The 22,355-nt window shown below is 42.0% G+C and overlaps 1 protein-coding gene across 8 annotated transcripts in view; it reads right to left on the bottom strand.

Annotated features, from left to right (window-relative positions):
• The window catches only part of SIK3 (SIK family kinase 3), a 242,828-nt gene that overhangs the window by 20,971 nt on the left and 199,502 nt on the right, over positions 1 to 22,355 (bottom strand). For 4 of the 8 annotated variants that reach the window (XM_032285432.1, XM_032285431.1, XM_032285435.1 and 1 more), the window contains exons 7-15: positions 12,578 to 12,696; positions 11,907 to 12,017; positions 11,517 to 11,660; positions 11,025 to 11,102; positions 10,809 to 10,918; positions 9,571 to 9,724; positions 9,149 to 9,304; positions 5,994 to 6,064; positions 3,598 to 3,741 (exon numbers count right to left, since the gene is read on the bottom strand). In XM_032285432.1, the coding sequence (XP_032141323.1) occupies positions 3,598 to 3,741; positions 5,994 to 6,064; positions 9,149 to 9,304; positions 9,571 to 9,724; positions 10,809 to 10,918; positions 11,025 to 11,102; positions 11,517 to 11,660; positions 11,907 to 12,017; positions 12,578 to 12,696 (1,087 nt within the window). The remainder of the gene's footprint in view (positions 1 to 3,597; positions 3,742 to 5,993; positions 6,065 to 9,148; positions 9,305 to 9,570; positions 9,725 to 10,808; positions 10,919 to 11,024; positions 11,103 to 11,516; positions 11,661 to 11,906; positions 12,018 to 12,577; positions 12,697 to 22,355) is intronic. The other 4 variants (XM_032285437.1, XM_032285434.1, XM_032285433.1 and 1 more) reach the window with 2 other exon arrangements.

Below are 22,355 nucleotides of genomic sequence, written 5' to 3'. Positions count from 1 at the left end.
CCTCCAGGGCAGGCTGTACAGGAACTCTTGCTCTTTTATAATCATATCTCTATCTACTGCCTTTTGAAACCTTAAATTCACCATTTGAGCCAAAGTTTTCTCTGCGCGCACTAATCTCTGTATGACCAGAGGAAAACAACAGTCAGTTTTGTGGTCAAAGGCCTAGCCTGGAACTCACAGGTTCTGTGCTAGAAAATAGAAGGTGGAGATTGGGGGTGGGGGAAAATGAAGACTTCTGATCCTGGGATGGAGATAGCAAATTCTTAAGGAATGTGGGCCTTGAGATCCTGCACATACCTGGTCAACACAAATAAGGTCACCTACTGTGAAAATCAACTTCTCAGAGCAGCAGCACTCGCCCAACCTCCTAATGAAAGAGGAATCATATGGGTTACCTTCAAAGACCCCACTGCTCAATCAGAACACAGCCAGAATCTTACAGAAAGAAAGAACAAGCTACTCATAAGGAATGCCTAAGACAGCATCAGGGTTCAAAGCTAACACCTACACTTGTGACCTGATGATCAGAAAGAGATGTTTATGGGTTGAGGTAAGCAGATAAAAGACTGCCAAGGCAGCATTCCAGTAGCAGATGGAAAGGATCAGGGTTTCATGTCCAGGGCAGAGATGCCATTGCACTGAACTTTGGATGAAATGATGCGCCACCTTGCCAGTGATTCATTTGGGACTGAAGCAGAACCACAGCTCAGGAAGCAGGTTAACAAGCGAGTTCAAATACAATGCAGACAGCATGGGACCAGAAGGAATCTAATAACAGTGCAGAAGTATCCAGAGAGTTCTGGCAGCAGGTGAAAGCCTTTTGCCCTCTCTTTGCTAACGATGACTTTAGTTTCAGACTCTACCTGGGGCTTGACCCAACAGTGAGCTAATGAAATGGGCATGAACATGTATTTGTTTCAGTAACACAAAAAACAAATGACTTTGGGAAGGGCCACAATCCAGGAACAGGGATCATGAAAGCTGTGTTCAGAAGCATTTCCTCATAACTTGTCAGTTCTGTTTCTACTTCAGGTTTTTTGAGTTAAAGCAAGCAAGTACTATTTTCTCCTAAAATTTGACTCCTATGCTTTCAATGTTTTCTGATAATGGACGCGTTTCTGATCACCTCAAAAAGCTGTGTTCTTCAAGCAGCCAATACAGTCTTTCTGTACAAAAATCATTCTCTCCCATCAGAGCAATAATCCCAGGTCCAGGTGTTCATGACTTTTTCAGAAGCTCAGGTTGTGAAGAGACCGATACCTAGGTCAGTCCAGCACCATAACCTCAGAGGAACAGTTCTGACGTAGCTGTTCATTTGAGAAGCATTGTTAAGTATCAATTGTGCTTGATTTTATTTATATTTGCAATCACGTTCAAATTCACGACGGCCTTGCATTAGGCTGATATTCCCACATCATACTCTCCAAACAGGGACTTGGTTCCCCACCTGGATAAAATCTATCTTGTGTTAGTTTTAAAAACATTTTTTTTAGTTACACCTTTTTAAACATTTTTAACCTTGAATTACACATTTCCAGCTATGAAACGGTTGATTAGACCCCTCTTCTGTTTCCACGTTGAACTTCATCTCTTCTACCCCAGTAGGATAGTTATATATACTGTTCTTTAATCATTTCCTCCAGAAAATGAAAGGAATTCAAGAACCAATCCAGGCCACCCATACTCCATGTTTTATAGCCTTGGAAAGTTTGTCATTTCCCCTGAAGACTGGCTTTAATCTCTTTTGTTGCATATTTGTATAGTGATGCCATCAAGACATGCTGGGTTTGCGCAAATGCCCCACCTTACGCAATCTGCCCCTCATTAAACGTTCATTTTCTTCCAATTTAAATAGGCTTGGCCACAGGAAACCCTCAAAACACCAAAAAGGTTCACATGAAACCGGACAGCAAACAGACTTCCAGCAGGCAAGGCCTTGACAATGACTGTAGGCAGGGTGGATATCACACAGACAGAGCGGTGGCCAGTGTGGTCCTTCCTGAGGAAGAAATGTCAATAGAATATAGGGTCTGTGATAAAGCCTGACTCTGGAAATGTGCTGATCTTCACGTTCCCTTTAAAAGAAGACCTCCTGAGGAACACCTAGAACTCAACAAGAATACCTAAAGGACTTCAGCTAAACAACAGACTCGGACAAGGACTAAAACACAGTGTCAAGCTGTGAAGGAAGGGAAGATGGAGACAAGGAGAAAAGAAGGAATGAAGGGTCTATTAGATACCAGTGCAGAGCTCAAAGTCATGAGAAGTCACAGGGAACATATAGGAGAGGAGAAGGCAGCTCTCCAGTAATCACTCAAAGTGCTCTTTATTTATGCATTTATGTATGTATATATGTATTTTTTATTATACTTTAAGTTCTGAGATACATGTGCAGAACGTGCAGATTTGTTACATAGGTATACACATGCCATGATGGTCAAAGTGCTCTTTAATGTGCACAAACACTGTAGGTCCTGAGAGATTTTCATTAGAAAAAGCCTGTTTTTCTGTGACATCATAGTTTTATCTTTGAATCATCATTCTTGCTACTCCTAGCAGACCATTTTTATTAAATTATTCACAGTCATTTATAAAAGCTTATCTTCCTCCTTTTAGGGTTCCAACGTGGCACTAATTATGTCTGTCTGCTCAGAGTTCACCTGCCTCTGCTGATTATGTTGATGCCAAATGGATAACCAACCACAATAAAGCTTGCCAGTGTGGGCTGGTTGCAAGATTTCATAACAATACATATATAAACCTGTTTTCCTTGGAATCTGATTGCTTTTCAACCTTCCCAAGGCTGCTTTTCACTGTCTTCCCCAAAATACAGAGATTACGCTCTAGCAATTGGTGGTGGCTTTGAACGTGTGGGCCATGAGCTTGGGGATGGCTTCAGACTGGACATGACTGAGATTTTTAGTCATCAAGGTACTCACAGAAGATAATAATCTTCTTCATCTAGCAAAGTGTCATTCCGCACCTGCTTCCAGGCTTACTTGGCATCAATGAAGTTTTCTTGGCCAGGAAAGTTAAACTTGCTTTTATTTCTTCAAGAGAATGGATTATAAATGTAATGGAACCTAGCAGAAGATCCTGCCATCAGAATATTGAAAGAATGACCTCTTAAATACATCACTCAAGAGGATCTCTGCTCTACTATTCACAAGGGGCTTTGTCTTCATTTCCAAGCTGGTGGTTCAATGGTAACATGATATGAAATGCTCATTCTTTTGAAGGTGATGGATTATTAAAGGTCAAGTCTATTGATATGGCATTCTGAGAGTTTCATTTCTTTGCAGGTCTCAAGTTCAATTTTATCTAAGAATCAACATCTAGAATCATGGGAATCAAATGCAGACAATAAACAGGTCTGCAGGGTAATGGGAGAGAGGAATCTCGCATTGCTCCAGGGCGCAGTAAAAAACCTTTGCCCTGTGCATTGCTTAGTGCAAGGAGCTGAGAAGATGTGAGTTCAGGATGACAGCTGGCTTCAGTTTAAAGCCACGATGCTAGTCACCGTCGCTGTGAGACTAATCAGAAGGGCGCCTGGCTGATGAGCCTCAAGGAGCTCGCACAGCTCATGTGGCTACTCACCGATGCTGATCAGGTACCAGGTGAGGAGGCCAGACCCGGGAACGGAAAGGCTGCTGTCCTAGCTGCCGTTGTAGGTCCGGTGGGATCTCAGCTGTAGGGTTGGTCATGGCCAGTGTATGTCTTTTGGACCTATTTGCCAAGTACCTGCAACAAGCAGGAGCACATTTCATAGTAAAAAAGACAGACAGGAATATTCCTCCACAAGAAGCATTAGAAGTTAATCCAAAGCACTCAGTGAGATAGTGCCAGAACTCACGAAGGGCTCGATGGCAAACAGATCCCTGACTGGATGGAAGTGAAACATGTCCGGCTGGCCAACAGAAGTTGGCTTGACAATGAAGTGGCTGAATTCTGAACCTAAGAATAGCCATTGAAGAGAAGACAGAAAGCAGATCTAGCTCACAAAGATGAGATCACTTTTCCTTGCTTCATTCTGTTTGGTAGAAGAATTTATTTTCTCCATGTTAATTTATTCATCTTTCCCTCCAAATTTCTAAAATACAAGTCAGAGGAAATGAGCCCGAAGGATTATTCCTAGAGATGAACCTGGGGAGATGTTCAGAAGGACTCTGTGTATGTCTCTTGATCTCATAAGCCCCAGGTTTGAGACTGTCTTTACTACAGGTCACACAAAACTGATCCTTCCATTTGGGGATAAGTGAATTCCAAAACCACTCCTTCCCTCTCTCTCAGTGACTATAACTCAAGCATCAGAGAAGAAAAACTGATGTTGTCCTTGGGGAACCAACATTCTGTAGAGGATGAAGAAATAAAACCACATGAAATGCTTAGAATTGTTTTTAGGGGGGAAAAGCAAGGCAAAAAATAAAAACAGAAGAGTTTCAGAAGACAAAGAGTTCACAAGCTGATGGCTTTTCCTCTGAGGATCTTTCGGACCCACCACTTAGTCAATACCATTAATAAGATATTGGTCCCTCTTCGTCTGGTGGATGACTTCCTCCACCACTGCTGCTCTTCTAGGGGCATGAATAAAAGAGGCACTATACCTTTTTATTACATCAAAACTGATAGGCATTATACCCTTGAAATGTTGGTCTAAAGAGGAAAGAAGGTGGACCTGGAGGAAGGAAAGTCTATGACAAAGATGATAAAATGTTGCTGTCTCTTTTAAGGTAGAAAGGCAGCAGATTTCCTGATTTCTCATTTCTTCATGACCCAGCAGGGCCCATTTGTAACTGCATATACCCTGTTATCAGCAAACTATAGAAACAACAGCATCAAGGAAAAAAAAAAGTTACCACAATTTTCCTTCTATTGGCCAAGCTGTAGAAGGAGCTGATCCACCTGCCAACGCCACTGTTTGCCATGGTTTTCTTTCCACATCGGACCAGCTGCTTTTTGAATAGCAGCTCTCATACAGAGCTACTGGGGGTAGGATGAGAGTCCTAGCCAGCAGCTGTCAGGTTCTTAAAAAATGGTATCATTTCATTCTTAACTACCTTGCCCCTTTAAGCTAAAATCAGGTAACAGGCTGTAGAGTAATTAGTGTTATGTGAACTTGCCAAAGAGTAAGCCATTAGTGCTTTAATAACCATTTGATAAAGACACCCAAAGTTCCCCCAAAAGCCCAAGAAAACCATTTTATTTCAACTTCCCTCAAAGGAAAAAAACATATAATCTTGAAGAACACCTGTATTTCTGGGAAAATACATGCTGGATTCTGGTGAAACCCCCTCCCCAGATAATAAGAAAATCAACTCCCACAAGGGGACATGCAGGGAGCTGAGGAGCAGGGCTAATGGAACTGAGGCCAAATGAACAGTACAGCATAGCATGCCTGATGGTCACTGCCGTTCTCTGTGAATTAGGCATCTCTCAACAAGGTTCTGAAAACAATGGATATTTGCATCTGTCCCTGGCCCAAATCCCATATTCTTTTTTTCAAGATCTCTTGATTGGTACAAGGGGGTGGAAGAAGCACACAGCAAACAGTACAAGAGGTATTCATTCTCCTGGAAAGAAAGAGTCCATGCCAGAGGTCCATGGCCAGACTAGCTAGGATCACTGTCATCCCAAATCTCCAATTCCTTTTCAGTAAACAGTTCTTGGCAGGTAGGAGCAGGCTTTGTGCCTTGTGAATACTATCAGAGTTGCAATATGAAGGCAGGGGACAAGGAAGGAGGGAGGAAAGAGAAAGTTCTTATGGTTATTGCTGTCACTTAGGGGACTTCCAATGGTGCTTACAGAAAAGACATTTTCTGGGTAGTCTTCTGTTACTTCCATGTGGGGAGGAACATGCCATCTGGCTTGAGCAAAGTGACCACACAAATGTTGAAGCTGCACTGTACCACCTCCTTGGGCAGAGGTGACCTTTCGCTGGTTGCAGGGGGAGCCTGCCCAAGGACTTCTGCAAGCACTGCCAGGTGTCACATTACCTCTGCACAGCTTCCTGATCTGGCTCCCCATCCGAGCTCTCCTCGTCCACAGGGGTAACTGCTGGCACTGCCTGAAGAGAGACAGGAAGGAAAAGCTCAAGGTGGCAGCTTATTCTACAATGCCTCTTATTCTAGTAACTGGGCTTGGGGTGGGACCTTCTGTTGACTTTCTTATTTACAGAACTTTTCTAGGACCCCTGGGTTATATCGGATGTCATATACCTATTTGTCCACTTTGACCTTGCTTAGGTAATCCTACTTAGAATTTCTTCCACTTATTTATCTTCATTCATTCACTTATTAATCTAATAAATAACTGAATCACTATGTTACAGAATAAAATTTGAATTTACAGATACAGACCTTGTCCTCATTTTACAGTCTAGTAGAGGATAGAGAAAAGTAAACAGACAATTACAAAATAGGATGACCAAGTCTTCTAATGGGGGTGCTTGCAAATTAAGGAAAGCATCCTGGAGGAGGTAACACCTAGCAGGAACCTGAAGGATGCATAGGAACTGGCCAGACAAAGAGGGACAGGAGTTACAGCTTTTCAAGCTGAAGAAAAGAGAAGGACTGTAGGTGTTTGAGGACCTAAAAATATAGTAGAAGATTGTTTACCTGGAGTGTCTAGGAGTTGACCTGTTGTTTCGTATTACTGTTATTTCCAGAGTTTAAATGTCTTAACTCCAAGAAAACATAGTGAATTATTGAAATTACATTTCAGTACATAAGATACAATTGTGTAGTTTCAATTCAATGCTTTAAAATAGTTGTTACCCACCAAAACGTGAGTGAAATGAGAGCCACGACAATGCATGCATCACTGTGACTTTCCCATCTGCATCCTTGCTAGCTACCCACAGCCTAGGTGCCCACGTAATCACCATGCCTCAGCCACTAGGACAAAAATCACACTTCAATTATTATAAAAGAGCACTGTACGAAATGGATAATTACAAAACAAAACAAAACAAAACCCTCTTGGAATAATTTTGTTTGAAAGCTCCTAGGGTTTCCAGATCCCTTACCACAGTTCTACAAGGGTGGAGTGAACAGGGTGAGGCAGGAAGTAGCTGTAGATGAGGCAGGAGAGGAACACTGTGGCCAGTTATAAGCGGCCGTGAATAACACACTAAGAAGTCTGAGGAAGAACAGTGGTGAATCACTAAAGGATTTTAAGCAGGGGCATGATGTTATAAGATTTATATTTCCAAAAGCCAGCTTACTTTAGCTGCAGTGTGAAAAGGGCTGGTGGCAGGGATCAGGGGACATAACTGGAAGCAAGGAAGTCGGTTAGGAGGCCACTGTGTCAATCCAGGCAATGGATGACAAGTGACCTGATTTAAGGGATGGGAAGTGGAGAAGTAAGATGTTTAATTCACAGGCACTGGATAGCTGATTTGATATGGGGAATAAGGGAGGGACGAGTTAAAGATAAAATACACATTCCTAACTTGTGTAACCAGGAGAATGACGGTGCCATTCACCGTCACCCAAGGGGAGGAACACGTTTCACAGAGTCATGGTAAGTTCATTTGGAACATGTTGAATAAAAGTTGTGAATACTTGTGGGATGACCAACTAAATCCATCCAGTAGGCAGTCATAGTTACATAAGTGTAGAACTCAGAAGAGTATTTCTGGGCTGGAGAGTCAGATGGTAACTGAAATTTTGGGGGTGAACACACTTACCTAGAAAGAGTACATAAAGGAAGATAAGAATAGGGCCTGGATAGAACTCTGGGTTTTGCCAACTTTAAGGAACAAGCAGAAAGGAAATGTGAAAAGGAGAGGCAGAGGGAAAACACAGAGAACGTGGTGCCACAGACACCAAAAACAGAAAATATTTCAAGGAAAAAAAGTCAACAGTGATTAATACAGTTGGGATGTCCAAAAAGATAAAAGATTAAAAATGTCCACTGGATTTATCAATAAGAACCTGTTAGTGACCCTGCCAAAAACAGTTACAATGGACACAGTAAGTAACCCCACCTCCCATAAAGCTGACCATGGTCCTTCCAAATCTGTCTCGCCCATCTCTGAATGCCTCTGCCACCTAATTTTCCATGTTATTACTGTGGTAGTTAATCACAGATGATCTTGTACTATTGATCTTGTCAGTGATGCCAAGGGCTATGATACATAATTCTTTCATTACTGAGAGTGTGGCCCATGGACCCATGCCCACAAACTGTTTTGTTACCAATTCATGACAAAAACCTTTTAGAAACTTTTAGCAATTTAAAAAAATAAAAAGGAACTAAATTAAAAAAAAAAGGCAGACTTAAGAGTGGGAGAAAAAAAATAAAGAGAAACTTTTAGCAATTTAACAGACTAATTTTGTCTGAATTCAATAAAAAATTTAGCCTTGTATTTTATATGTTTTTAAATTTTCATTTTTCTAAAGACTCACTTTCACTATATTTTACAAAGGATGGATTAAAGGAGGGAAAGGGTCCTCAAAGTGGCACTGCCCTAAAATATCTCCAAGGGTTACGGATATAGTTACTACCCAATCTTACGGGACTATGAGATTGAATGAATAAATGAATGAACCTATGACAGGAAAATAACCAGAAATAAACAGAATCCAGGGGAGAAGAAAAATCTCTGCATGTGACCATCATATGAAGGAGATGTGACTAAGAGAAAAACTGACTAGGCTACAGCTGCGGAAGCAAATCATCAAGTGATCCAGGTTGTGCCAAAAATGTGAGGTGGGATTTATCAATGGAGAAAGTGTTGGTGAGAAGGCAATTTTGGAAGCCAGTCTAGAAATGAATGAATTCGAGGGCGCTTTGGCCTTCTGGCAGGGAAAGGTTGCCTGGGAGAAGGCCGTGAGTTAGGCTGCTGCTACCTGGCCCAAGCTGGCAGGAGTGCAGCTGGACTTAACCAGGGTACCTGTGAGCGCCCACTGAAGAAGGAGCTCTCCAGGAGCACAGTTTAATGTAGAAATAACTCGGCTAAGTAAGTCTGCCAAAAACAAACTGTGGAAAAGTCTACTGGCCTGAAGAAAATGGGCTGGAGCATCCTAAGTTTGGAGAAGGAGGAAATTTGGACATGTAAGTTGGCCCTGGGTTTCCAACCCTAGGCTCATAACCTCTTTATCAAAAGCCTCTGAGACAGTAAATTGGGCTCTGTGCTGCTACTCACTGGTGTCATGGTGACAAGCGGAGAGGGTCCCCGTGGGCGCTTCAGTAGCTGCTGGGCATGCAGTTGGATGTTGGCTCCTCCATCTGATGCTCTCCGGCCAAGGGGGCCCATTCCATTCAACAGCTGTAGTGTGGGCGGCTGTAGGAGAGACTGCTCCTGCCAGGGGCAGAATGGGAAGGACGGACCATGAGATGAGAGGCAGGTGGGGAGAAAGGGGCAAGATACTAATCTATGGAAATTAAGGGAGCCACAGGTCATGACGGAGATTAGAGAATGCTTCCTTCTCACCCGAGCTGCTTTGCAAGAGAAATCATCTTTCTCTATAAGAAAACCCTTAAGTCCTAGGGAAGGTCCCTCAAAGCCTCTCAAAGGAAGCTCAAGTCTGTTTCCTCTGCAGCCAGCCCTCTCCCATATCTAGGTACCTTGTACTCAAGTTGCCCGGTTGGTTGTAAATTTTGCATTGGCAACAGGTTGTGCATGAAGTTCATGTTAGGGGCCACCTGCAGGAATGGAGCCTGTGGGTTGACTCCAGGAAAGCCAGGTAGCAGCTTTTGCAGATCTTCCATAACTTCCGTGCTGATAGGAAACAGAGTGACAGAGAAGTTGGGTTAACATTCTTACTCAAAAGTGCTTATATCTCAAAATTGATGGCATTGCTATGTTCAGTACAACTTACTGTATTTTATTTATTTTCTTCCTAAATTTAGGTTTCTCTCTAAGATCCTAAAGCAAAGCAAAAGCCTAAAGTGTGGAATTTAACTCTCTGCTCCTTTACTGTTTGGATGAGAGACTGCTATTCTTTACTACCCATTCATGTCAAACCAAGGGCTCTGAGCCAAGAGGAAATACCGGCACCAGTCCAGTTCAGGTTTTCAAAGCCTGGACGTGAACACCAAGTTTCTGGAGAACGTGGGTCATCCACTAAGATAATGGCTCCCTGAAGTAGCAACTGATTCACTAGGGAAAGAATGCAATTCCTCTTGTCAGTGCTGATAGGACAGATAAGTACTAGATGTACAGGGATATCTTGCTACAACGGTAGGTTTTACAGCATACTTTAAAAATAAGCGGTCTTGCCACTAATAGAGTGACTCAGGGCTCCACCTCTTTGCAGCTGACATATAGTCTGTGGAGCCAGAATGCTCCCCTATTGCCTGTTTGATCATATGCTGAGAACAAGAGACCTAAGGCAAGCACATCAGCAGGCATGAGAGTCTTTTTTGGAAATTCAGTGGGAGAAAAGAGACATTTATAAGAAAACCAGCTTTGCCCTGAGTTGACCTCTCAGGAGAATTCTTGCCACAACCTTCCCTTCCTACTCAGCAAAGAAAATATCCAGGAAAGAGGTAAGCCTATTTTAATGTTAAGAGTCTTTAACTGTGAAACAAACGTGGGGCAAGCTAGCCTTCAGTCCATTTTTTTCCAGTGTGCAGGCAGCAGGAAACACAATGAGAGAATAATTTGGGAAAACACTTTGGGAAACTGTTGAGTTATTGGATTTTGGATTCGTATTCATTTAAATTTTAATTGTCCACTTGGCCACCGGATTAGAGCTCCTCTGGGGATACAATGTAATAGGAAATATGCCATGGTAGACACTGAAAGTCAGGTGACAATTCTTTGCCCCGGTGTTAATCAGGGCTGCTGGCCAGATACTCACCGTGGGTCAGCCACACCCACTGTGTGCCGCCTCATGGACAAATAGCGCACCAATGCTTCAGGGGAAGGCTCTTCACCCTCATCACTGTCCAAATTCAGTGTCCCATCCGGCTGAGGTGGAGGGAAACACCATCAAATTAGATATCAGAAGGAAGGGAAGCAAGGATACGGCAAAGAAAGTGGTTTTAGCTGACAATTCCCACAGGTTGCTACTTGCCTCCACAATCTGGTTCTCTGGGTTGATCAGCTGCACCTGGGGAACGCTGATGTTCATAGTGGTACCTGCCTGCTCCGCCTGGAAAGCAGTACATACATATACGTGCATACCTTTAACACTAGAGAGAAATGATGAGTCTTTCCAAGTAGTCTTGATTGCTAAAGTCTATGTTTCCCTGAGTACTAAAGGCTTTGGTTCATCTGCTGTTAGAAGTCACAACAAGGAAGCATCCTGTGGAGAGGATAGCATCGCCTCATGATTTGCTACTTCTTTAAAAAAAATAAAAGGCACAGCTATTGTTGCTCATCCCTCCTTTCTGTCAAAAAAAGGTTCAGATCTTTGATTGGCCTTTGACAAAAGAAGAGATGACAAATGGGAGACAGAGGTAAGGAAGAGCAAGAAACTCTCATGGCTTAGGGTTAGTGAGCAACAGCTAACCTTTACCCCCCTGGTGTTACTTGTCCTGAACTAGGTCACTGAGTTATTGCCCACCTGGATATTGACTGGTGCTTGAAAGGCCATGGCTCGGGGCATGCTAGGAAGTGCTCCGAGACGCAGGGTTTTATGTCTCTTATGTCGATCACACAGCAGGCTGTAGATTGCACTATAGTGATCATAGGCATCTGATCTTAATGACTACCAAGAGAGAAGGGAAAAGAGTACAAAACCCTGGTGAAATGGCATGTTGATGACCAGAACCCTTTCAGTAATAACATTAGCCAAAGCACCTTCTTTCCTTCTGTCCAAGGCCCAGGGAGGGGCAGAGGAAGAAAAACAGGAGGGAAGAAAAGGCCCAAGTTCCCAAGAAGGAGAAAAATGGAAAAAGCAGGTTAGAGGAAGAACTGCTACCTCCCACTTTGTTCTCCACTCCTTCAGAGATACCTGCAGGGTCCGCTCTTTGTCCAGTCCCATGTCCTCCATGGCCAAGAGGACATCCTCATTCAGGGGGTCCACCTGTCTTTCTTCCTTTAGTTGCTGACATTCAGCTATTAACTGTAACATAAAAAAGGGGAAGCTGTCAACCCCCCAATTAACCACATCAATATGGCACAGCATATATAATGACCAAACTGTTCTATGCCTTCTAGCTTGGGATGCTTTCTGGCCTCAGACAAAGTCTAAGGAAGACAGCCTTGAGTGATCAGCTGTGAACAGATAACATCCCACTGTCTCATGAGCTCCCTGGAGTACCTGGGATGGTCACAGTGGTTTAAATAAAAGCATGCTACAGAAGCCACTGAATTGAGCACATTAAGATAAGAGGAAGGTGACATCCCCATCGTAGGTAAGCTGCAGAACTGCAGGCTGTACTATGTCAGAAGCCAAAAACAGACGATAATTTGGGGGCACATGGTAGGGAACCCGGATAACTATTCTCCAACAGTTCAACTGGTTGTTCATTCCTTCTTGCTTGCTTCGTGTGCTGCTTTAGCGTTACACAATAGTTTCTTCCCAGTGTCCGCCTTTTCAGGTCACGGCCTAATTACAATTACATGCAAAGGAGGCTGCAGCAGCTTCAGAGGAGTTCCCTGTGGCAGCGGTTCCCGGCTCACCCTGTCAAAGTTGGGATCGGCGTCCCCTAGCTTCATCCACTTGTGCTTGCAGATCTGCTCCATGGAGAGGCGCTTATTGGGGTCTAACACCAGCATATGACGGATCAAATGCTCACATTCTGCAATGGACAAACAGCCTGCCTTCAGTCTCTGGTGAGCAGAGGCACCAAGGGAGCAGAGGAACCAGGGGCAAAGTCAGCAGGGAGGGTCTCCAAATCCCTGCTTCTCATTTTGTCTCTCTTGCTCCGTGATCCTTACCTATTCTGCTGCTTACTCCACCAGAAGGGGCTAGGCAAAGGCAGAGAGAGGTGGACAAAAAGAAACTCGAATGTGGTAGTCTGGTTAATGCCTTCAGCAAAAGTCTGAACAGAAAAGGTATGGGAATAATCCATGGATTTCATTTATTTCTATTATGTATGGCTTCACTTAACACAACTAATGAAGAACAGAATGGCCTCTAAAGAGATTCAGTGTCTTACAAGGTTCACAAAATACTCAGTTCTATCCTCCTAAATGTACCACCATGTGCATACTAATGCTTTTGGCTTAGGTGTGCAATACCGTTCTTCAAAACTCAGGGAATTTGAATTTCTGATGGCACAAGGTGTGTGGGGAAAGAGCCACAAGTGACTTCTCTCCTATGCCCTGGGATTCAGCTAGCCTTATTTATCATTTTCTCAATGTTATTTAAACAGTCACAGGTATGTAAAACTGAGCTGTGAGCTACAGTTATTCAGATCAACAGAAATTTTTCTCTGGGAGCTCATATTACAGATTAGATTGCAGAAAGAACAATGGATTCACAATCAAGAAACCTATATTCTGATTTCAAAAACTACCATCTATTTCTAAGTTTTCTCATCTATAAATTGTGGGTACTGAGGGTGATGTGGGAGTAACAGTTGTGATGAAGGCAGTGATGATGATACCAAAACAGCAGTATTAATGCATCTTCTGAGCATTTTACAATGATTATTTCCGCATTTAATCTACACAGCAATCCTAGGAGGGAATATACTATCATTGTTCCCATTTTAGGAATAGCAAAAACTAGGCACCAGAGAGGTAAAGAGACTTGTCCAAGGTCACATGGCTATTAAGTCAGATTTCAAACCAGACAGCCCGACTCTTCACCTGGTAGTCTTAATTACATGCTACACTGCCCCTGTAGTGCACAGAGTTGTTGGGGGATCCAAATTTCCCAACATTAATTCAACATTGAACCAGTAATTCAATGTCTTTATCCAAGCCATCATCATCTCTGGCTTACACCACTGCAAAAGTCTCCTACCTGGACTTTCTGCTTCCATTTTCACTCTATTACAATCTATTTTCCATCGAGAGGCAAAAGGAATTTTTCCAAAGCATACATTTGGGCATATCACCACTTTGTGTTTCTCCAGCCTCTTCCCATAACCCTCAGAATGAAATCCAAAGTCCTGGGCCTACAAGGCCGCTACTTTTTCTCTTTCTCTGTCTCTCTCTCTCTCTCTTTCTCTCTTGACAGTCTTGCTCTGTCACCCAGGTTGGAGAGCAGTGGTATGATCTCGGCTCACTGCAATCTTTGCCTCCTGGGTTCAAGTGATTCTCCTGCCTCAGCTCAGCTTCCCGAGTAGCTGAGATTACAGGCATGCGCCACCTTGCCTGGATAATTTTGTATTTTTAGTAGAGACGAGATTTCTCCATGTTGGTCAGGCTCGTCTCAGACTTCCGACCTCAGGTGATCCGCCTGCCTCGATCGACCTCCCAAAGTGCTGGGATTACAGGAGTGAGCCACGGGGCCTGGCCTAGTTTACTCTAATTTTAAAAGATAATACAACAAAGTTCCTATATCGAAATGATTTCTTACATCAGGCATTAATCTGTGGTTGCTTTATAATTAAAAGTATATTCAAATGCAGTGTACATCTGAAAGACTTCTACATTCTTACAAAGTAAACGTCATCTACAATATTAAGCCTGATTAAAATTCTGTTTCCAGAGTAGTAAGGCTACAGCCACAACCGTAGCAGCCCCTGTACTGACTATAACTGTCATTGACACACAGGTTTATGGTCTGCAGTTACTTAAGAAGAAAAAAGTGTTCTTAATTTAGGCAGTTGCTGAAGACTTCTGTGTAGGGAGAAGCCTAGGACCAAACTGTTCTTAAGGCCTCTAGATGGCACTCTCCTGTTTTCCTTTGGTTTCCACACACAATTTTAGTGCATAAGATGACCAAAGCTGAATGGTGTTCAGTCACAGGCGTGCTTTAAAACAGATTGTTTTTTCAAGGCAATTTCTTTAAAAGCAAGCAAGCAAGCAAACAACCAAAACCAAAACCAAAACACTACCATAATAATTCCGAACCAGAAGATCTATCTAGTTCAATTCAGGATCTTGAACCCTCTATTTGATCATCCTTAACCATTATTTGGCCTCAGATGCCTTGAAAATCAAGGATGTCCTAAGAAGCTTGCTACAGATCCCCCAGATGTCTACAGACCCCAGATGAAGAACTCCTGGTTACAGTGTCAAGGGCAAGAGCTTTTTAATCTTGTCCATCCTATATAATATCCAATGTGCCAAGGAACAGAAATCTAACATTTTTCATATGTGGCACAGATGGAAAAGATGACAAAATGCAGAAAGCTAGAGTATCGTCATCAACTCATATTTCCTAAGTGTCACGTAGTTCATTAAATTAAATTCAGATGAGATTTAAAGACACCATTCTACATAAAATGTGAAAACAGGGTGAAAATGAAGGGAACAAATGCTCTCAAACCTAAGAACACAATCTTAATTTGCGGTAGCTTTGTGTGTTTTTAAAAAAAAAAAAAAAAAAAAGAACACAATCACCCACAGGACATTCAATTTACAAGTGCGGAAAGATGGAGCCCTCGTGTCAAACAAAACATCAACTTTTCCTGATGCCAAGAAGTACTTTATTTTATTGTCTAAAAGGGCCCTATTGGCCAGGCATGGTGGCTCAAGTCTATAATCCCAGCACTTTGGGAGGTTGAGGTGGGCAGACTGCTTGAAGACAAGAGTTTGAGACAAGCCTGGCCAACATGGCAAAACCCTGTCTCTACTGAAAATACAAAAATTAGCTGGGTGCAGTGGTGCACGCCTGTAATCCCAGCTACTTAAGAGGCTGAGGTACAAGAATTGCTTGAACCCAAGAGGCGGAGATTGCAGTGAGCCAAGATTGTGCCACACCAGCTTAGATGACAGAGCAAGACTATGTCACAAAAACAAACAAAAAAAGGGCTCCATTATTTGTTCCCTCCCAAAAGGCAGAGCCTCTGATACTAAATGAAACTGAACCACTTTGGGCAATGCAGGAATACGCTGCTCTGCTTGTGTGTGCCAGAGAAGCAGCTTCCCTTCAGAGCTGCTTTCATCTGCTCCATGCAAGACGCCAAGCAGTCTCCGCAGTGAGAGTCACTGTGGGCCCATGAAACCTGATCTGCCAAGAGAATGTTAACCAGAGGATGTGCAGCACAAGCCTTGCCCCGCTGCGCTGCGAGGCATTTGGATGACTGTGGAGCGAGAGCTGCTGTATGAGCAGGGTCCTAAAATGGGAAGACCTTTAAGTTGAGATTGCCAGTGTGAGTCCATATCTGAGAAGGCAACATTTTTTTTTTCCTTTTTTGTCCTCGATAACAAATTTCTCTAAGTGGTTACAACAAACCAAAACACGTCTTGGCAGATAAGTCTTTTCCATAAGTCCTGTGGATTTGACTGAAAGTATTAATGTCCCTTTGGCATATTGAGAGGGCAAAAATGAGAGAAAGATACATAGAAAAGAGTAAAAAAATAGGGAAGAAGAGAAAGATTAATAGAGCAATTCATTCAACAATATTATTTAATAATTGCTAAAATTTATTGAGCATTTATAGGCAAAGTGCTAAACCCTTTAAGTCAATTTAAGCATTTGCATCACACACCAACCCCTGTTACTATTATCTCAATTTTATAGAAAAAGGAATTTAAAATCAGAGAAGTTGAGAAATTTGACCAGATAATAAGGGGCCAAAGCAGGATACAAATTCTGGTCAGTTTTACTCCAAGGAGTTCTTAACCTATATGGTCCCTAAAGTAAACACATTATTGGTATTCTAGGCTATGAAAACAAACCAAAACAATTCTCTCCCTGACAGATCAAATGCCATGTCATCTCCACAGGTTTCATCATGACAGAATCACCCACAAATGAGCTTAGTACAAAATGGACCAGGCAAATTGATGGCCACAGACCAATAACTAGCTGGAAAACAGCTTTAAGGGGAGATGGCAAGTTGGATGGATTGATGAGGCAGGGACCTAAGAACATCTAAGCGGGGAGGGTTGTCTTCTTAATAATTTTGCTGCTGAGGATTAAATACACGGTGGCAGAGCAAACTTATTTATGTACTCTGTAAAAACACAAGGTCACAAAGACTATGATAGAAGGCTTGAAACAACAGGCTTCCCCAGTCAAAGATCAAAGATAAGAAGAGATAGGTAAAAATTTGGGGAACCAGATCATCAGACTCTTCAGGCTGATCTTGTGAAGGAGGGAAAGCCAACTGTCCCTGAAACTCTGCATGTGACACCAAAGAACAGAACACAGCAAAACAATCCTTTCCAGCTCTGTGGTGAGCAATGGCATAGAAGAAACTGAGTCATGGATTCTTTCTGGCCACATAAAGCTGCTTTGAACTGGTGGAAACAGAAGACATCTGTGTGCCAGAAGGCATGGGAAGGCATTCTTGTAAGGAAGGAAGTGCATGCTTCATACAGGTGCTCACAAGAAGGGGATGGTCTAATTTCTTATGTGCTTGGTCCAGTCAATGATGGGTGTGTTCAAAGGTAATTTCAAAGAACTTAGCTCAAGAGTTTTACATTTCCAACAATTTAAACAAACTTCTCAATAATGTTTACTTCTTAGTAATGAATTGCTTGTAGTGCAATTCTGACTTCAAAGAGGGTTCTATTTTTTTTAAATCTCAAAATCTGAAAAGGGAACAAAAATAAACTGGCCATTAAATCTCTGAAACATGTTTCTATGAAAAATTAATTATTTGACAAAAACCTTTTAAAAGTTAAATGACATTAAAGTATTTTTTGTTTGTTTTGTTTTTGTTTTTTTTGAGACGGAGTCTTGTTCTGTAGCCCGGCTGGAGTGCAGTGGCTTGATCTTGGCTCACTGCAACCTCTGCCTCAAGCAATCTTCCTCCCTCAGCCTCTCGAGTAGCTGGGACTGCAGGCATGTGCCACCACGCCCAGCTAATTTCCTGCATTTTTAGTAGAGACAGGGTGTCAGCATGTTGGCCAGGATGGTCTCGATCTCTTGACCTCATGATCCGCCCGCCTCAGCCTCCCAAAGTGCTGGGATTACAGGCGTGAGCCACTGCACCCGGCCAATGACATTAAAGTCTTAAAGTTTTTAGAACAAGGATACTATGCAATACACTGCCTGATGCTGTTACCCACTCACTCTGTCCAGCTCAGGTACCAGCCTGGGGGAGAAGTGATGCTATTATAGCAAACAGAATAAGACCAAGGGATGGCTGCAACGGCAATCTCAGGATGGAGCCACATGCTCTGAGAAGAGTCTATCCCCAGATTTTAGATGTTCTCGATTTAACAAATGTTTGTGACTCAGAGTGCCTCTTTAATGCTGCCTGCCTTTTCCTAAAAGAAAAACTGCAGAAAAAACATGCTGCTTTTCCTCATGAAAAGAAAATAAAGTCTGTTATAACGTCCTGATCTCATTATAACATGGACAGAACAGTGTGATTATTTTGCAATGCTGTGTTCCCTGCAGAAATAAGTAAAAAGTAAATCAATAAGAAACCAGGGGTGTTTTTGTCAAGATACCTACTTTTGATTAGAAGCCGGCTAGAGTTAGGAATCTTCACTCTGCTTGTGAACTAAGCCCTAAAAATGACGTTTTATTAACATGCTCAAGAAATCCTGTCAATGTCAACTTCTAGCTAAGGTCAAACTTACTTATTTTACATAGTCATTATTTTAAAATCTAAACAAAAAGACAAATAGTCCTCAAAATAAGACATTTGGGCCTGGCACAGTGGCTCATGCCTGTAGTCCCAGCACTTTGGGAGGCCAAGGCAGGAAGATCACTTGAGGCCAGGAGTTCAAGACCAGCCTGGCCAACACAGTGAAACCCAATCTCTACTAAAAATACAAAAATTAGCCAGGCATGGTGGTACGTGCTTGTAATCCCAGCTACTCAGGAGGCTGAGGCAGGAGAATCACTTGACACTGGGAGGTGGAGGTTGCAGTGAGCCGAGATCATGCCATTGCACTCCAGCCTGGACGACAGAGCAAGACTCTGTCTGAAAAAAGAAAAAGGTGACATTTGTATGTATAAATAACATATACTAAATGTGCTAACCTATAGATACACTCAGAGATTGTATAAATGTTAACTATAATAATACAAAATGCAGGGGGTTTGTTGTTGCACTAAAATTTTGTTATTTTGGATATTGCTAGAACAATGGTGTTGTAAGGATTGAAATGCTTTATTCTATACATTAAATTTTGACACATTACTGCTACAATAGAAATAAACTTTTCTAAATACCAAGTTAAAGAACTGGTTATTTTTAAATTATTTTGAGATGGAGTCTCGTTCTGTTGGCCAGACTGGGTGCAGTTGTACAACCATAGCTCACTGTAGCCTCGAACTCCTGGGCTCAAGTGATCCTCCTGCCTCAGCTTCTCAGTGGCTGGAACTACAGACATACACCACCACATCTAGCTATTTTTTATTTTTATTTTTTAGAGACGGGGTCTCACTATGTTGCCTAGGCTGGCTGCCTTGATCTCCTGGCCTCAAGCAATCTGTTGGGATTACAGGTGCATGCCACCATACCCAAAAAGGATGCAGTCAATGCCACAGTTTTACATAAACAAAGAAAATACACAACCTTGGGACTTAATATATGACAGTATTGACTGTAGTAAGATCTGACTCACAAAAAATAAGCACTGAGATTAGCTTCTCTTGACACAATGGCACTAAGAAAAAACTGTCATGTTCTGAGTCACTGATTTTCTGTTGTTGTGGGGAAGAAAAATGGAAGTCCCACACATCAGTAAAATTTCAAAAACAATATTCCAACAGTAAGAGATCAGAAAAGAAAGTGGAGAATTATCCATTTAACTACAAATTCCAACCCTAGTGGTTTCTGCAAATTATTATAATCAGAATATGCTGGAATAGAAATAGTTCTTTTCATCTCTAAATTCTGTAAGACACTTCCAGTGACTGAACATAGAGGCCATAGGGAGATGGCTTGGAGCAATTTAGCAAATAGACACAGAGCCCATAAGAAAAATTTCTATTCGGAATCAGTACGCATGGGCTAAGAGGCTTTTCTCTTCAGTTTTAACAAGTTTATCAATCTGAGACAGACCACGAAGAAAAAGTTTTGACCATGTATATTCATTTATTAGAAAAATAACACTAATTTCTTGAACTTCCTTATTTTCAATCAGTTTTTCTAGGTGGGCATGATGCTGCCAGAATTAAAATTCAGAAATAGAAAATCCTGGCCTAAAGGGTAGGGATGCCAACATTTAACTCTAGTTCAAACCTGAAAAAGCCCTGGCTTGCTATACTGTTTTACAAGAAGCTGTCCATTTTGTGGTTCACATTCAAATATCTTTTGAGTCCTAGTGTCAGTCATTACAGTGTAAGAAAATTCTGCCTCCGGGTCCAATACAGAGTTCCTGCTACTCGTTTTTCAGTAAGTAATCCAGATGCAGACAACCATATCCATTCCAGGATGCGTGATCCTTGGAGTAACTTACCAAATATGTTATTGGGAATGACAATACAAACACACATGGTTAGATGGTCTCTGAAGTCAGACTGCCAGGGTTCAAATCTCAGCTTTGCAACTTACTAGATATGTGTCTTGGGCATGTTATTTAACCTTACCCATGCCTCAGTTTTCTTATCAAATAATCTCTCATACAGTCTACCTCACACAACAGCTTACCTTAGACAGTTGTTTTGAACATTAAATAAGATAGTGCAACAGTGCCTTGTATACAGAAAGTGGTCAATAAATGCTATTATCCAAATCTCTGGAGTCCTTCCATTTGGAATATCCTCCTTTTATTTTTCTACTTAGGACTGCCATAAGCCAGGAGACAGTTGGTTTGAAAAGGCTAATAATAAATAGGGCAGTACCAATATTTATCTACTGGTTTTTAGTTATGTTAGGTCAAATCATGGAAATGAACACGGCTGGCCTATTTCACTCTGAAGTAGTTCTCACCCCTTTTCGGACATCAGTTGTGATTTCTACATTCACTGGCATGAAAGCACTACATAGATTTTTCTCTCTGGTGGTGCAGTATGTCTCAAAAGGTAGGAGAAAACTGCTTTGAGGACTCTCAGCTCCTCAATACATGGAGATTGGTGGGTGGTGAGCCCATTTAATTCATTGCCCCATTCGTTCTAAACAAAGTGCTTTTAGCCAGGCAAGACGCTGTGTGGTTCTTGATGAGTAAGCCAGTCAGGGCAGAGTTGCTTGCCTCTAAGTAGAAGCTTTTTGGCAGTAGCTGCAGGGTACATTCTCTATCAGAAGCATTATGTAAGCCTGGGTCTTGCATTCCCAGTGATAAAATGCTCATGCAGTATTACAATTAATTAAGTCACAATGAAGTCTAATCAATGAAGACTCAAAAATATTGTCCACAGGAGATCTCTATCCGCTCACCAACACTGCAGTTTGTTCACTGTAAATTAATTTTCCTTCAGTTAAATAAACGATCGTAGTATGTCTGTAGCAGGTGGTACAACAGGAGACTCTGGTAAACTAGGCTTTAAGTATGTTTCTGATGGTTAAAAAAGATATATTGAATGAATCTGGTGCTCAAAAAATTTAAGTTACTGGCATCCATCGGTGGAAGGGGAGGTCAGAGGAAACGCCTGCCACCACATGAAGCCAGGTCAGGTTTCACCTTCCACAGCAGATCAAGAAAACAGCAAGTTTCAATTTTTAATCCTTCTATAATTTAGACTCAGGGTTTTATCAAGCTGATCTTTGGGATGCTCTGTGAAGTTTAATCCAAAAACACTGGCTTGGATCAAACTTATTTTACCTGAGGCATAGAAAACAAACGCTGTAGTAGATCAAAACACCTTTTTACACCTAAAAGTCATTTGACTTGGTCACCTTCATAATAACCCATATAACAAAAGTACATAAAACCATGGTTGGGCATGGTGGCTCATGCCTATGATCCCAAGCATTTTGGGAGACTAAGGCAGGCAGATGGCTTGAACCTACGAGTTCAAGACCAGCCTGGGCAACATAATGAAACTCTATCTCTACATTAAAAAAAAAAAAAAAAAAAAGGCATATAAAACCAAGTGGTTTGATGAACAATTTAGATCATGTTAACAATATAATACAAGAGTCTGGGCGGGGTGTGGTGGCTCATGCCAGGTGTGGTGGCATGCACCTGTAGTCCCAGCTATTCGGGAGGCTGAGGCAAGAGCCCCGGAGACAGAAGTTGCAGTGAGCCGAGATTGCCCCACTACACTCCAGCCTGGGAGAAAAAGAATCCATTAAAAACAAACAAACAAACAAGAGTCTGATATAAGATTCCATAGTTAAGTAGTACTGATTCAGTTTTTTATTAAAAAACACTTACTGAATGTGAATGTTTATGCCCTACCAGGGGCTGTCAGGTTTTATGGAAGATACTGATGCGGAAAACACAGTTCTGATAATCAAGAGGCTTACACTCTAGTGGGGAAAGGAGGAAG

This window comes from Sapajus apella, unplaced genomic scaffold (genome assembly GCF_009761245.1).
Source record: "Sapajus apella isolate SASKATOON/1434 unplaced genomic scaffold, GSC_monkey_1.0 scaffold16, whole genome shotgun sequence".
Lineage (NCBI taxonomy): Eukaryota > Metazoa > Chordata > Mammalia > Primates > Cebidae > Sapajus > Sapajus apella.
The sequence above is the reverse complement of the archived record's forward strand: the minus strand, read 5'-3'. Positions and strand labels throughout refer to the sequence as shown.